This window comes from Saccopteryx bilineata, chromosome 2, assembly GCF_036850765.1.
Source record: "Saccopteryx bilineata isolate mSacBil1 chromosome 2, mSacBil1_pri_phased_curated, whole genome shotgun sequence".
NCBI classification, from domain to species: Eukaryota; Metazoa; Chordata; class Mammalia; order Chiroptera; family Emballonuridae; genus Saccopteryx; species Saccopteryx bilineata.
The window spans coordinates 375279729-375295850 of record NC_089491.1 but is presented as its reverse complement, the minus strand read 5'-3'; the positions used below and the strand labels follow the sequence as shown (position 1 = coordinate 375295850).

General features: G+C 45.9%; 1 protein-coding gene across 5 annotated transcripts in view; it reads left to right on the top strand.

Annotated features, from left to right (window-relative positions):
* Positions 1–7521: 7521 nt before the first annotated feature.
* CDK12 (cyclin dependent kinase 12) overlaps positions 7522–16122 on the top strand; it is a 94237-nt gene continuing 85636 nt past the window's right edge. For 2 of the 5 annotated variants that reach the window (XM_066263744.1, XM_066263745.1), the window contains exon 1: positions 7522–9211. In XM_066263744.1, coding sequence (XP_066119841.1) covers positions 8166–9211 — 1046 coding nt within the window. In that variant the 5' untranslated portion in view covers positions 7522–8165. The remainder of the gene's footprint in view (positions 9212–16122) is intronic. The other 3 variants (XM_066263746.1, XM_066263747.1, XM_066263748.1) reach the window with 3 other exon arrangements.

The window sequence follows — 16122 nt, the reverse complement described above, 5'->3', positions numbered from 1 at the left end:
TCAGTCACATAGAGATCGAAAGGCTTTTCTAAGTCAGGCAGCGACAAAGCGGGGGGGGGGTGTGTGTGGCTAACCAGAGCTGTTTTCAGATCCTTAAAAGCCTGGGCACACTCTGGGTTCCATCAGAGAGGCCCATCCCCTTTCGTGGCTTCATACAGGGGTTTCGCTATGTGGGCAAAACCAAGAATCCAGATTCTGCAGTACCCCACTGCGCCCAGGAATTCCCAAAATTGTCGCTTGCTCGTAGGGACCTGGAGGGCCTGGATGACTCGAGTCCTTGACTCAGCTAACACCCGCGTCCCTTGGCACGAATGAGTGACTAACCCTCATCCCAGGTCCACCGTCTGGGCCGTGGCCCAGGGATATCTTTCGGCTTTCCCTGTAGCCCCTTGCACGGAGACTGTGTTCTTGGAGAGGGGCCCCAGGGGTTCTTTCAGGACAGAGTGTTCCGCCCCCGTGTCCACAAGGAAGGATATGGGTTTTCCCCCTACTTGGACTGTGACCATGGGCTCAAGGGGGTTTAGTGGAATTGAGCCCCGGCCCTGTCAGTACTCTTCCTCAAACAGAAGGGCTTTGGGTTTTTGTCCCTGGCTACCTGTTCCTTTTCCTTTCAATTTTGGGCAATCCCGCTTGAAGTGGCCGTGTTCGTGGCAGGAGGCACATTGATCCTTTCCTAGGGGCTCTCGGCGGCTATGCGGGTTCCCGCGGCTACGCTGCTTTCCGTCGCCCTGCTTTGTTACAATCCCTTGTTCTTGTAGGGCCATCACTAGGGACAGGCTTGTCTCTTTCGATGCTTTTATTGCATCAGTGTCCCTATTGTTATACACCTGAGAGGCTAAGCTTACTAATTTTTCCCCAGTTTCCCCATCAAATCCCTCTAATTTCTGTAACTTTTTTCTAATGTCTGGGGCTGACTGGGTAACAAATGCTAGGTTAACCGCATGCCTATTGGGTTCTGCATCGGGATCGATGGGAGTCCAGGGGCGGTATGCCTCTAGTAGCCGCTCTAAGAATGCGGCAGGGGATTCCTGCGGTCCCTGCGTTACTTCACTTACTTTGGTCAAATTTGTGGGTTTGCGAGCTGCCACCCGCATCCCGACCAAGAGATACCGATGGTAAACTGTGAGCGCATCCCTACCGCCTCCGTCGTTGGGGTCCCAGTTAGGTCTCTCAGTGGGGAGTGCCGCTTCTAGGGCTGCCCGCCCCGCTGGGGTATCTGGGGCTTCCTGGCCCGCCAGGAAAGCGCGTCTTGCTTTGGCAGGGATACGCTCTCGCTGCTCCGTTGTGAACAGGACCTGCAACAACTGCTGGCAATTGTCCCATGTTGGTCTATGTGTGTGAAAAATAGACTCAAGAAGGGCAGTTAATGCTTGGGGTTTCTTGTCAAAAGAAGGGTTTTGGGCCCTGGCTGGTTGGTTCAGTGGTAGAGCGTCGGCCTGGCGTGCAGAAGTCCCGGGTTCGATTCCCGGCCAGGGCACACAGGAGAAGCGCCCATCTGCTTCTCCACCCCTCCCCCTCTCCTTCCTCTCTGTCTCTCTCTTCCCCTCCCGCAGCTGAGGCTCCATTGGAGCAAAGATGGCCTGGGCGCTGGGGATGGCTCCTTGGCCTCTGCCCCAGGTGCTAGAGTGGCTCTGGTCTCAACAGAGCGATGCCCCGGAGGGGCAGAGCATCGCCCCCTGGTGGGCAGAGCGACGCCCCCTGGTGGGTGTGCCAGGTGGATCCCGGTCGGGCGCATGCGGGAGTCTATCTGACTGTCTCTCCCCGTTACTAGCTTCAGAAAAATACAAAAAAAAAAAAAAAAGAAGGGTTTTGGTGCTTCCAGTTGTACAGGTCAGAAGTGGTGAAAGGCACATACACGAAAGCACCCCCGGGGACCTCTCTGAGGGGCAGGAGGGTGGACTCCTGCCTCCCGGTAGGGCTTGCCTCATTGTCCCTGTCCTCCCCTTGGTAAGGGGTGCCCTGCCTAGTGTGCACGGGGAAAAGGAGGGGCTCGGGACAAGGCTCCCTGTTCTCCTCAGTTGGAGATTCCCTCTCTGGCTCATCTGGGGGATTCGGGGTTTCTTCCCATAGTGGAGGCTCCCAATATGGAGGGGGCTGTAAAAGGAGCTCATCTACTGGTGCGCTCGGCAGGACTGCCGGCCTGGGTTCTTCTCTGGTCCTGGCCACTCTAGTAACTAACAGCCTACTACTTCTTTTCAGGGAGCATTTCTGCATCCATGGAGGGGGTTGCGCACAGAGAGCGACCCAAACGTCAATGTAGGGGAATTGGTCCGGATGCCCGGGCCTACCTGTTATTACTGACCATACCCTCCGGGCCAGGACTGAGTCGAACGACCCCTCGGTGGGCCAGCTTACCCCAAATGTGGGCCATTCGTGTTCGCACAACGTGCGAAGGCGGCCCTTGCAGAATTTCTCCCCGTATACATCCTCCTGTGGAACATAAGCCAATTTAAAATGAGAAATCATACATTCAAGGGGGGACTGCGGACCTTTGCTGCTTCTGCTACCCATGTCTGGCTGTGGGGAGAATAGGACCAAGACGAATGCAGTGACAAAAACAGAAAGACAAACAGCAAAAACAGATAGACAAACAGGCGCCACTCTTCCCCTGAGCTTGGAATATCTAAACTCAAACAGGATTCCCTAAAAGCGGGGTGCCCTCCCAAATCTCCTAACTTCGCATCTGAGGGGAGACAGCCACTGGCCCCTTCCTGGCTCGTCAGCCAAGGCTCGCATGGCAATCAAACGGTCGTGACTTTGTTTTACTTACCCGGGGTTGAACAAGAAAGCTCCGGTGTGCAGACCGACGGCGGTCCCTCGATCCTGGAAGAGCCCCCAAAATGTTAAGCCTAATCCAGAGGGACTCGAAACATTGAAGACACGAACAAAATCTGTCTATTCCACACCAAAGCTTTATTGTCTAGCTTGGCCAAGCGGCGGCAACTCCGACAGAGGTCTGAGGGAGAGCGTGCCGGCCCTTTGTTCTACTTAGTTTTTATAGTTTTGCAAGCGGGAAGTATAGAAGCAAAAATTGCAATTAGGTGTCCTTACCACTATTGGTTATAGTCATATGTCCTTTTAACATGGTAGGACCATGTTCAATTTGCAAGCCATACATCATTTTGGAGAAAACAAAATTTCCAAGACAACACAATGATAGAAAGATGTCTCTTTACATATTAAGAGACATTCCTATATTTTCTAATGTTTATCTGCCATCTCTTTGTCCAGAGTCACACATATTAACTATATGCATTCATATGGGAGAGGTAGTTTCTGTTGGGACAAATGCCCGCAAATGGCTCATTACTATAAGAAAAGGTTTATTTTGGCTTTTCTCTTCCTGCACCTGGCTAGCCATTCGCCCCTTTCCCCACAGGTATGGTGGAATGTCAGGGAATCCATGTTTTCCTTCCCTTTGCATTTACAATACAATACCAAGGGCCATCCTGGTTTTAGGCCAATCACACAGTACAGAGATTATTCACAAAATTTCTCTGCACACCTTAACCCAAATTAATAAAATGTTCTTTAAGCCTCTTAAAATATTAAGATCGATTCTGTAGCTTTTGGTACTTTGCAACACCTGCGGGTGAGGTGGCGCAGTGGCTCCTCAGGGCTCCTCAGAGCTCCTCAGTAGCATTAATTTGACTACTTTCATGGATAATTAAAATGTTGCCATGAAAACATTGGTCTTTTTCATTTATGGACTCAAACATTTAAAGGTAGTATATATATATATATTTTTTTTTCATTTTTCTGAAGCTGGAAACAGGGAGAGACAGTCAGACAGACTCCCGCATGCGCCCGACTGGGATCCACCCGGCACGCCCACCAGGGGCGATGCTCTGCCCACCAGGGGGCGATGCTCTGCCCATCCTGGGCGTCGCCATGTTGCGACCAGAGCCACTCTAGCGCCTGAGGCAGAGGCCACAGAGCCATCCCCAGCGCCCGGGCCATTTTTGCTCCAATGGAGCCTTGGCTGCGGGAGGGGAAGAGAGAGACAGAGAGGAAAGCGCGGCGGAGGGGTGGAGAAGCAAATGGGCGCTTCTCCTGTGTGCCCTGGCCGGGAATCGAACCTGGGTCCTCCACACGCTAGGCCGACGCTCTACCGCTGAGCCAACCGGCCAGGGCCAAAGGTAGTATATTTTATTATAGTTCTGAGTAATTAGAGCAGAGCAATTAGCAATAACATTTATTATAACAGACCATTATTATATTTGTTTATTACTAAACCACTTACTGATTAAATGGGTTGAGTGTCAGCTTCAAAAAAAATTTTTTTAATTTATTGATTTTTAGAGAGAGAAGAAGGGAGAGACAGAGACAGAAACATCCATCTGTTTCTGTATGTACATCGAACTGCCAACCTCTGCATATCAAATGATGCTCTAACCCAGTGGTATACATCAGGGTTGTTAACTCTTGTGGACTAGCACATAATTTTTGGCAGATTGGTAGGGATGGTTGAAAACCACTGCTCTAACCCACTGAGCTATCAAGCTAGGGAAAGTGTCAGTTTTTTTAACAATTTACCACATCTCATTTGTCATGTAATTTGGATTTTCAAAGCTCGAGCTGTAGGAAATAAAATGATTTGGGGATGCTCTCTTACTCAAATACATTTATTTGGACTCAAATATTTAAGCAAAAACTTTTTTTTAGTGCCCATATAACCAAAAGGCAATAAGACCATTTTCAGGGAGTAATTTAGAGTGAATGCTTCTCTCTTTATTTCGAATATTTTCTGGCTCCCAACTTATTGGTCAATCTTCTCACCTTTGCATATAAATATCCTATCTCCTCTTCTTGGCCCAACTCAAACGCCCTTTATAAAACTTTCTTTTAACACTCCCAAATCCTTTTGAACTTCAGCAGTGCTCTGTATCATTCTTTCTTTCTTTATTTATTTATTTTTCTCTGAAGCTGGAAACGGGGAGAGACAGTCAGACTCCCGCACGCGCCCGACCGGGATCCACCCGGCACGCCCACCAGGGGCGCCGCTCTGCCCACCAGGAACGATGCCCCGCCCCTCCGGGGCATGCTCTGCCCCGACCAGAGCCACTCCAGCGCCTGGGGCAGCGGCCAAGGAGCCATCCCCAGCACCCGGGCCATCTTTGCTCCAATGGAGCCTTGGCTGCGGGAGGGGAAGAGAGAGACAGAGAGGAAGGGGGTGGTAGAGAAGCAAATGGCGCCTCTCCTATGTGCCCCGGCCGGGAATCGAACCCGGGTCCCCCGCACGCCAGGCCGACACTCTACCGCTGAGCCAACCGGCCAGGGCCTGTATCATTCTTATGACATTTATTACTTTATATATTGTGGTATGACTATACTGTCTATGTCCTCTTTAAGAGTCCTGAATGGGCACTATTCCACAGACAAAGGTCTTAAAATCTCACCAATAAATTTGTTCAGGACAAGAATGAATAAGCTTGGAAAAGTAACAACTTCTTTGTGCTTTAGTTTCCCATCATACACAGTCCTATTTCAGAGTGTTGTTGTAAAGATGGAATGAATTAACGTGTGCAAAGAGTTTCAAAAAGTAAAAACTGAGAAGCAGTGTATGCACTGTATGCACTATTTTTTCTTGTGCATAAATATTATGTTTTTCTCATTCATAATTATACTCTTCTGTATGAGGATAAAAGGCTAAATAAATCAATAAGAGCCATAGACGATCCCAAGAGATGATGAGCTTTCAAGTTCTTAGAATTTATTTTTTTGTTCTTATTTTTAAATTTTACTTATTGATTTTTAGAGAGAGGGTAGAATGGAGAGAGAGTGAGAGACATTGATTTGTTGTTCCACTTATTTTTGCATTCCTTGGTTGTTTCTTGTATATGCCCTGACCAGATATTGAACCTACACCTTTACTGTATCCCAACAATACTCTAACCAACTGAGCTACCCGGCCAGGACCAAGTTCTTAATTGTGTGTGTGTGTGTGTGTGTGTGTGTGACAGAGACAGAGAGAGTCAAAGAGACGGACAGATAGGGACAGACAGACAGGAAGGGAAAGAGATGAGAAGCATCAATTCTTCATTGCGACACCTTAGTTGTTGATTGCTTTCTCATATGTGCCTTGACCTGGGGGGCTACAGCAGAGTGAGTGACCCCTTGCTCAACCAGCGATGTTGAGCTCTAGCCTGTAACCTTGGGCTCAAGCTGGTGAGCCTTGCTCAAATCAGATGAGCCCGTGCTCAAGCTGGTGACCTCAGGATCTTGAACCTGGGTCCTCTGCATCCCAATTTGATGTTCTATCCACTGCGCCACCACTTGGTCAGGCTTAATTTTTCTTAAGTGAGAAGCAGGGAGGCAGAGTGACAGACTCCTGCATGCACCCCAACCAGGATCCATCTTGCAAGCCCCATACTGGGTGGTGCTCTGCCCATCTGAGGGGTTGCTTCGTTGCTTGGCAACTAAGCTATTTTTAGCAACTGAGGGGAGGGCATGGAGCCATCCTGAGTACTGGGGCCAACTTACTCCAACTGAGCCATGGCTGCTGGAGTGGAAGAGATAGATTGAGAATGGGGGGAAGGGAGGAGAGGCAGATGGTGCTTCTCCTGTGTGCCCTGATGGGGAATCAAACCCAGGACATACACATGCAGGGCAGATGCTCTACCACTGAGTCAACAGGCCAGGGCCCAGTTTCTTAGGTTTTAAGCAGACTGGAAACACAATGCAGCTTGTGCTTTAGTGTCAGACATGAATGTGAACCTCCACCTTTAGCATTTGCTGGACTGGCTTTGTTACCTTAAATAAGTTATTGAACTTCTCTGAGTCTGTGTTTCCTTACCTGTAAAATAAAGGTGAGGATATCACGTTTTGCAGGGTAGTATGAGATAATGCACGTATTATTAACTATATGTTATAAGCATTGTTAATACTGAGGTACTTGGGTTGAAATGTCCCCACATCAGCCCTGTGTCCTGTTGACAATATTTCCCCCCTCTTAGGGAAATCAAGGGTTTCCCCACTTTAGGTGTTCTATTCCAGAACTAGAGGTGGTTGTCCCAAGATAATTTTGCAGCAAGTAGAGGGGACAGAGGATTCATATCCCAAGCTCTTGTCTCCCCCAAGGGAAGCTTAGGTATTGTTTATATACATTATTTAGTTAATTACATTGTTAATTCCTCTTCTGCAATTGGCTGGTTGAGTTCCTGTCGAACTTACCCTGTTTACAGCTGGTTTGCTAAATACTGTGCTATAATTTAACAGCAAGAGTAGCATTTAGTAAGAACCACCCAGACCTTGAGACTCTTGTCCTATTTAATAATCCAGGTAATTATAAAGTATGAAAAAAGTAGTTTGCACTTTAACCTGAGAATATTTATTCAAAAGATTATCAATAAAGTTTTGAAAAAAAAAAAAAAAGCCCTCTCCCTAGCTCCGTTTCCTAAAGCTTTTATTAAGGAAAGAGCGAGGAGTTTATCGCGAGAATATGGACATCACGTTTCTTGCTCGGGATCTGCTCTCGCGTTGTTTGATTAAACAGCGGAAAGTGGTGAAAGGGAAGCACGAAATACCGCGAGCTTAGAGTTCTCGCGATGTTTCTTGGGATTGCCCCCTCCCCCTCCTCCAAGTGCCGTTTCGGTTTAACCTAGTGTGTGACTGAGTCTGTGTGAGTGAGCGAGTGAGTGTGTGAGGTATTGAGGCTGAGGCGGAGGCAAGAAAAGGAGCTCCCTCAGGAGCGAGGGACAAAGGGGGTGTGAGATACCGAGGCCGCGGGACCTGAGCGACGGGAAGCCGCCCCGAGCCGGGCTACGGGGTAGGGGAAAGGCCCGCGCAGTCCTCATAGGGCTCTAGAGCCGGTCGGCCCTACACGTCGGCCTCCTACTTCCTCGACCGCTCCGGCCCTCAGGCCTGAGGTTTGGCTCCGCGTGGGGAGAAGGGCAAACAGACTTGAGCGGCTGCCCGTTGTCTCGCTACTCCACTGCTGAGGAACTAATTTCTTCCCTGGCTCCTTCACTCCTCCACCCTCCCCCCCCCCCCCCATGTAGGAGGGTGGTGAGGAGTCGGGAGGGAGGAGGAGCCTGCGCTGGGGTCCCTTCCCTCCCCACCCCTTCCAGGGGCGCTTTGGTAGGTGTGGGGTTGGGGGGAGGGTGGGGGCTACTTTTTGGAGTGCTGGGGAACTTTTTCCCCGTTTTGAGGCCAGGGGAAAGGGAATGCCCAATCCAGAGAGACATGGGGGCAAGAAGGACGGGAGCGGAGGACCTTCTGGAACTTTACAGCCGTCGTCGGGAGGTGGCAGCTCCAGCAGAGAGCGTCACCGCTTGGTGTCGAAGCACAAACGGCACAAGTCCAAGCACTCCAAAGATATGGGGTTGGTGACCCCCGAAGCCGCACCTGTGGGCACAATTATCAAACCTTTGGTGGAGTATGATGACATCAGCTCTGATTCAGATACCTTCTCTGACGACATGGCCTTCAAACTAGACCGCAGGGAGAATGATGAACGTCGTGGAACTGATCGGAGTGACCGCCTGCACAAACATCGTCACCACCCGCACAGACGTTCCCGGGACTTACTAAAAAGTAAACAGACAGAAAAAGAAAAAAACCAAGAAGTTTCCAGCAAGTCAGGATCGGTGAAGGAGCGGATATCAGGTAGTTCAAAGCGTTCAAATGAGGAGAATGACGACTATGGGAAGGCACAGATCTCCAAAAGTAGCAGCAACAAGGAATCCAGGTCATCCAAACTCCATAAGGAGAAGGCCCGGAAAGAACGTGAGTTGAAGTCTGGGCACAAAGACCGGAGTAAAAGTCATCGGAAAAGGGAAACTCCCAAAAGTTACAAAACAGTGGACAGCCCTAAACGGAGATCCAGGAGTCCACACAGGAAATGGTCCGACAGCCCCAAGCAAGATGATAGCCCCTCAGGAGCTTCTTATGGCCAAGATTATGACCTTAGTCCCCCTAGATCTCACACCTCCAGCAATTATGACTCCTACAAGAAGAGTCCTGGAAGTACCTCAAGAAGGCAGTCCATTAGCCCACCTTACAAGGAGCCTTCGGCATACCAGTCCAGCACCCGGTCACCCAGTCCCTACAATAGACGACAGAGGTCTGTGAGTCCCTACAGCCGGAGACGTTCGTCCAGCTATGAAAGGAGTGGCTCTTACAGTGGGAGATCACCCAGTCCCTATAGTCGAAGGCGATCCAGCAGCCCTTTCATCAGCAAACGGTCTTTGAGTCGGAGTCCACTTCCCAGGTGAGCTATTTGTCTAACAGTCCTTTTCTTTCTTAGGGTGGGTTATGAGGATCTGGCAATTAGTAATGTTTTGTTGAAGACATTGTTCATTGACTAGAACAGTACTTTTGGCTCATCATTCAAGTGATAAATGATCTCTTGATAACCCAGAATTTGAAAAGTGAAGAGTTTGCAGGCCTAAAACTGCTGAAGGTAGGTACCTCCACTGGCAGGATCTTTAGCTATATGCTCCTGTGAGAAAAATCATAGGCTTCTGTTTATTGAGTGCAGAGTTGGTACTAGTTTCCAAAGCTTATCTAGCAATGTCTTGATAACTTAAAATTTTGACTCCTGTCTTTTCACTAATGAAAATTCAACTGATTAGTCCTTTTTTCCTTTTGATGGTAGAACCTAGCAGAAATTGGTTCCAATGATAATTTGATTTTCTTTACAACACTACCATTGACCTACCCCATGACCACTGGCAATTTCCAAAATCTTTCTCTGAAAGTGGTAGTAGTGCCTTTATTGTTATTTTTGCAAGAAAGGCATGTTAGTTTGAAATTTATTTTGACATTTGATTATGTTGCATACCCCTCACCCAAAGTCAAATTGTCTTCTGTCACCTAATATCTGGTTTTCTTTGTGCTCCTCCCCCCCCTCCTTCCTCGCCCCCTCCCACCACCTTATCCCACCCCCTATTACCATCACATTCTTGTTCATGTCTCTGAGTCTCATTTTTATGTCCCATCTATGTATAGGTTCATACAGTTCTTAGTTTTTTCTGATTTACTTATTTCACTTGATATAATGTTATCAAGGTCCATTCATGTTAATTGTAAATGATCCGATGTCATCATTTCTTATGGCTGAGTAGTATTCCATAGTATATATGTACCAAAGCTTTTTAATCCTACAGGGAGCGGTTCTTGTTCATCGATGATGAGATGTACATTCCTCTTTGTGGACTCACCTTTGTCCACAAAAGTAGAACATAGGCTTTGGAGTTATACCTGAGTGGAATCCTAATTGTGCTCTGTGTCCTTTGGTGAATAATTTAACTCCTCCATGCCTGATTTTTTTTTTTTTACGTGTAAATTGGGAATAATAACTACCAACTTCTAGAGTTGTTGTGAGGATTAGTGCCTCGTATCTGGATCTGGTCAGCAAATTCAGTGAGTAAGGAAAATGGTTTTGTTGACTACAAGTAGAGAAATTACTCTAATTGAAAAAAACCCATGCATATCTTTTATATGTCAATGGGAATAATTTTTGCTAACTTAAAGTTATAATTATTTCATAGACTAGTTTGAATTGATCAAGCTGCAGAATTTCTAGCTGTCACGGTATGAAGTTCCTTAGTCCTTTTCCCTCCATTTTATTATACTTTTTCAAACACAGAAAAGTTGAAAGAATTGTGGTAAGGACCTAATTGTGTACCACCCACATTCTACAATAAATATTTGCTCTATATTTTATATCTACCCATCTGTTCATTGATCCATCTTTTGATTTATCTCAAAATAAGTTGCTGACATCGGTATACTTCACTATAAACACTTTCACGTGTATACTATAAGCTAAAGTTCACTAGCTAATTTTTTTTTTTTTTTTTTCATTTTTTCTGAAGCTGGAAACGGGGAGAGACAGTCAGACAGACTCCCGCATGCGCCCGACCGGGATCCACCCGGCACGCCCACCAGGGGCGATGCTCTGCCCACCAGGGGGCGATAATCTGCCCATCCTGGGCGTCGCCATGTTGCGACCAGAGCCACTCTAGCGCCTGGGGCAGAGGCCACAGAGCCATCCCCAGCGCCCGGGCCATCTTTGCTCCAATGGAGCCTTGGCTGCGGTAGGGGAAGAGAGAGACAGAGAGGAAAGCGCGGCGGAGGGGTGGAGAAGCAAATGGGCGCTTCTCCTGTGTGCCCTGGCCGGGAATCGAACCCGGGTCCTCCGCACGCTAGGCCGACGCTCTACCGCTGAGCCAACCGGCCAGGGCCGCTAATTTATATATAGGAAAATAGGTAAGTCTTTAGTATACTATTGGTAAAATTGCTTAGTTTTTTTGTTTTTTGGGGAGAGAGACGGGAAGGGAGAGAGATGAGAAACGTCAACTCATGGTTGCAGCACTTTATTTTTTTTTTATTTTTCTGAAGTGAGAAACGGAGAGGCAGAAAGACAGATTCCCGCTTGCGCTCGATAGGGATCCACCCAGAGGGGGTGATGCTCCATAGCAACAGGAGCCATTCTAGTGCCTGAGGTGGAGGCCATGGAGCCATTCTCAGCACCCAGGCCAGCTTTGCTCCAGGAGAGCCTTGTCTGTGGGAGGGGAAGAGATAGAGAGGAAGGAGAGGCAGATGGGTGCTCCTCCTGTGTGCCCCGGCCAGAAATCAAACCCGGAACCTGCACACAGCAAGCCAATGCTCTACCACTGAGCCAACCGGCCAGGGCCACAGCACTTTAGTTGTTCATTGATTGCTTCTTATATGTGCCTTGAGGGGAGGCTCCAGCCCAGCCAGTGACCCCTTGCTCAAGCCAGTGACATTTCGGTTCAAGCCAGTGATCATGGGATCATATTGATGATCCCATGCTCAACTGGTGATCCTGTGCTCAAGCTGGGAACCTTGGTATCTCAAACCTGGGACCTCAGCATCTCAGGTTGATGCTCTATCCATTACACCACCACCAGTCAGGCTATAAAGTTGGGTAGTTTTTTTATAGAACTCTTTTTTTTTTTTGTAAGTGTTTTTATTTTTTTTAATTTTTTTAAATTTTTTATTTTATTTATTCATTTTTAGAGAGCAGAGAGACAGAGAGGGAGAGAGAGGAGAGAGAGACAGAGAGAGAAGGGGGGAGGAGCTGGAAGCATCAACTCCCATATGTGCCTTGACCAGGCAAGCCCAGGGTTTCGAACCGGTGACCTCAGCATTTCCAGGTCGACGCTTTATCCATTGCACCACCACAGGTCAGGCTTATAGAACTCTTAAATATTTTCAGCATGTTAGTTTACTAAGGCTGTTTCTTTTTTAAAATTTGATTTGAGAGAGAGAGAGAGACAGAAACATAAATCTGCCCCATGCCTGTACCTTGACCGGGGATTGAACTGGCAATATGTGCATATTGGGACAATGTACCATCCAACCAACTTACCTATCTGATCAGGGTTAATAAGGCTGTTTTGAGAATTTTTATTATTATTTTTTTTAGTTTTAGAGAGAGACCCCCCCCCCCCCCACTTATTTACACATTCATTGGTTGATTCTTGTATGTGCCCTGACCAGGGACTGAACCTGCAACCTTGGTGTATTGGAACAACACTGTAACCAGCTGAGCTACCCAGCCACGGCCTGAGAATTTTTATTGTTGTGGGATTTGGGAATGCAGAAGTGCATTGAAGTTAAAACTAAAATGACTTTAAGTAAGAACTATGACTTTGTAATGATTCCTTTTGGATTTGTAGCTCACGTTTTCTCTTTCTCTATTCACTTAATTGGAATTAGTGCAAAAATGGTAAAAATAAATCAAGACAGAATTGGAGACAAACTATGACAGTATAGGACACAAATATAAACACTACATAATAATACTAGAGTCACATGCACATTTTTAATTGATTTGTAGAGAGCATCATATGTTTGTGTTTGCATTACATGTTTTTCCTCGTTCAGCGGAATTACAAACAGTAAGTACAAAAGTTTCTTTGACTCAGTAGAGGAATGTACAGATCCCTTCTATGGTATTCTGTGTTTTTTCCTTGGGAGAGAGTCAAAATTAAGCAACATATGTGTGTGTATTTATATGTGTGTGTGTGTATGTATGTATGTAAGTAGACGTATTTTATTTATTGATTTTTTTTTTTAGAGAGAGAGAGGAAGGGAGAGAAAAACATCCATTTGTTGTTCCGCTTATTCATGCATTCATTGGTTGATTTCCTGTATGTAACCTGACTGGGGATGGAACCTACAACCTTGGTGTATCGGATCAGTGCTCTAACCAACTGAGCTACCCAGTCGGGGCAACATATTTTTTTTGTTTTTGTTTTGTTTTTTATTTTGTTTTGATAGAGACAGAGAGAGAGAGAGAGAGAGGGACAGATAGGGGACATAGGGACAGACAGATAGGAAGGGAGAAAGATGAGAAGAATCAACTCTTTGTTATCGCACCTTAGTTGTTCATTGATTTCTCATATGTGCGTTGACCAGGGGGCTACAGAAGACCGAGTAACCCCTTGCTCAAGCCAGTGACGGGCTCAAGCCCTTGCTCAAACCAGATGAGCCCGCACTCAAGCTGGCAACTTCGGGGTCTTGAACCTGGGTCTTCTGCGTCCCAGTTCAACGCTCTGTCCACTGTGCCATCGCCTGGTCAGGTGGGGGGGCAACATATTTTTAAAAGACAAAATGCTTTGACAGAAATACAAGGTCTTTGCACTTACCAAATCAAAAATGATCAATACTAGCCATTTTATTTCAGATGGATGAAACCTAACAATTTAGGAGAAAAAATACATTTGATTTTGAAGGCATTTTTTCCCCCAAGATTTATTGATTTTATAGAGAGGATAAAGAGGAGGAGACGAGCAGGAAGCATAAACTTGTAGTAATTGCTTCTTGTATGTACCTTTACTGGGTAAGTCTGGGGTTTTAGACTTGGCATTCCAGGTTAATGCTTAATCCACTGTGCCACTACAGGTCAGGCTGAAGATTTTTTTAAATTGATTGATTTTTAGAGAGGCAGAGAGAGGAAGGGGGAGAGAGTGAGAGAGGGATTCATTTGGTGGTGTTCCACTTAGTTGTGCTTTCATTCGTTGCTTCCTGTATGTGCACTGACCTGAGATGAAACCTGCATCCTTGGCACTTCCTGATGATACTCTACCCTACTGAGCTAACTGGGCAAGGCCTGAAGACATTTTTTATTGTTTCCTGAATTTATCTATTTGTAGTCCTTTCTCTCCCCTTGTGTTCCCTTGAAAAGTGGGTCTGGATCTCAAGTACAGCATTTGTATCATAAAAAAACTTTAATTATATTTAGTATATGGCCATCCAAATGTCCCATTAACAGTAGTCTTCTATTCAGAAATTCCAGTTCCTTAGGAAGATTTAGTCATGCTGAAAGATTATGGAAACTGGTTTTATATAGCATGGTTTCTGACATTACTTAGTGTTTAGGATTTTAGAAGTTTCTCCTGGGATAGAGGTGTTAATTTTATCCCAGCTAATATTCAATTAGAGAAATAACTACTTTAAATAGTTCATATCTTCATGTTTACTGTATGTTGTTTTGAGTACTTTGATTCTAATAATGACTTTATATTTTAACTAAGTTTTTGGAGCAAAATTCTAAAAAATAGTGTAGGTCTAAGAAAATGATGGCCAAACATTATGTGAGTTGTTTCCTCTACACACCTATGCTATTTGTTCGAAACATTTTGATTCATGTCAGTTTACCAAAGATGAAAGATAAAGGGAGGCATTGGAAGATATTGAAGATTTAATGGAAACAATTTGTTTTATACTCCTGGGCAAATTATGTTTTCTCCAATTATAATTTTAGTGCTACCCCCAACTCCTGCCACCCCACACCTTGAAGCCTAAGCACGTTAGGCATTTTTTTTAAGCAAGAGAGAAAGACAGGAAGGGAGAGAAAGAGAAGAAGCATCAACTCATAGTTGCATCACTTTGGTTGTTCATTGCTTCCTTTTCATGCATGTCTTGACCAGGGGTCTCCAGTTGAGCCAATAACCCCTTGCTCAAGCTAGCAACCTTGGGCTCAAGCCATTGTCCTTGGGCCTCAAGCCAGCAACCATGGGGTCATGTCTATGATCCCATGCTCAAGCTGGTGAGCCTACACTCAAGCTGGCGACCCCACACTCAAGCTGGCGACCTTGGGATTTTGAACTTGGGTCCTCAGCATCCCAGGTCGACTCTCTCTTCACTTCGCCACCATTGGTCAGGCTAAGCACATTAGGCTTTAAAAATAAATTTTTTTTTTTTTTTTTTTACAGAGGCAGAGATAGACAGGGACAGACAGACAGGAATGGAGAGAGATGAGAAGCATCAGTCATCAGTTTCTCGTTGCGTGTTGCGACTTCTTAGTTGTTCATTGATTGCTCTCCCACATGTGCCTTGACCATGGGCCTTCAGCAGACTGAGTAACCCCTTGCTGGAGCCAGCGACCTTGGGTCTAAGCTGGTGAGCTCTTTGCTCAAGCCAGATGAGCCCGCGCTCAAGCTGGCGACCTCGGGGTCTCAAACCTGGGTCCTTCCACATCCCAGTCCGACGCTCTATCCACTGTGCCACCACCTGGTCAGGCTAAAAATAATTTTTATTGATTGCTTTTTTATTTTTTCAAAGAGAAAGAGGAGAAGGGGAAGAGAAAGAAACATCGATTTGTTTTTCCACTTATTTATGCATTCATTGGTTGATTCTTATATGTGCCTTGACCAGGTAGCGAACCCAGAACCTTGGCATATTGGGAGAATGCTCTAACCAACTAAGTTATCTGCTGGTTAAGTCCCATTAACTGAGAAAACCCTCTTGATCTAAGTGTAATACATTTTTTTGTTCTCAAACAGGGCCCACATTAGGCTTTAGTTAAAAAGCAAAAAGAATTAATAAGGGTTAAGTTTCTCTAATTTATATATTTTAAGTCCTAACTCTTGTATCTTGGGAGTTTGTTTTATATAGGCACAACTTAGTTATATACTGAGCATATAAGGAACAAATTCTTTTTTCTGGGATCTGTCAATTAACTAGTTCTCTAGTTAAAAAATTTATATTTTGGTGAAGCATGCTAGTTACTTTTAATTTCCTGATTGATATAACCTACCTTTAGTATAAAGTATGACTTTTTAAATCATGTTTCCACTTCATGAGAAATTGAAACGAAAATTCTAAAAGTAAACATTGTGAATATAGGTATTTTCCAACATGGGG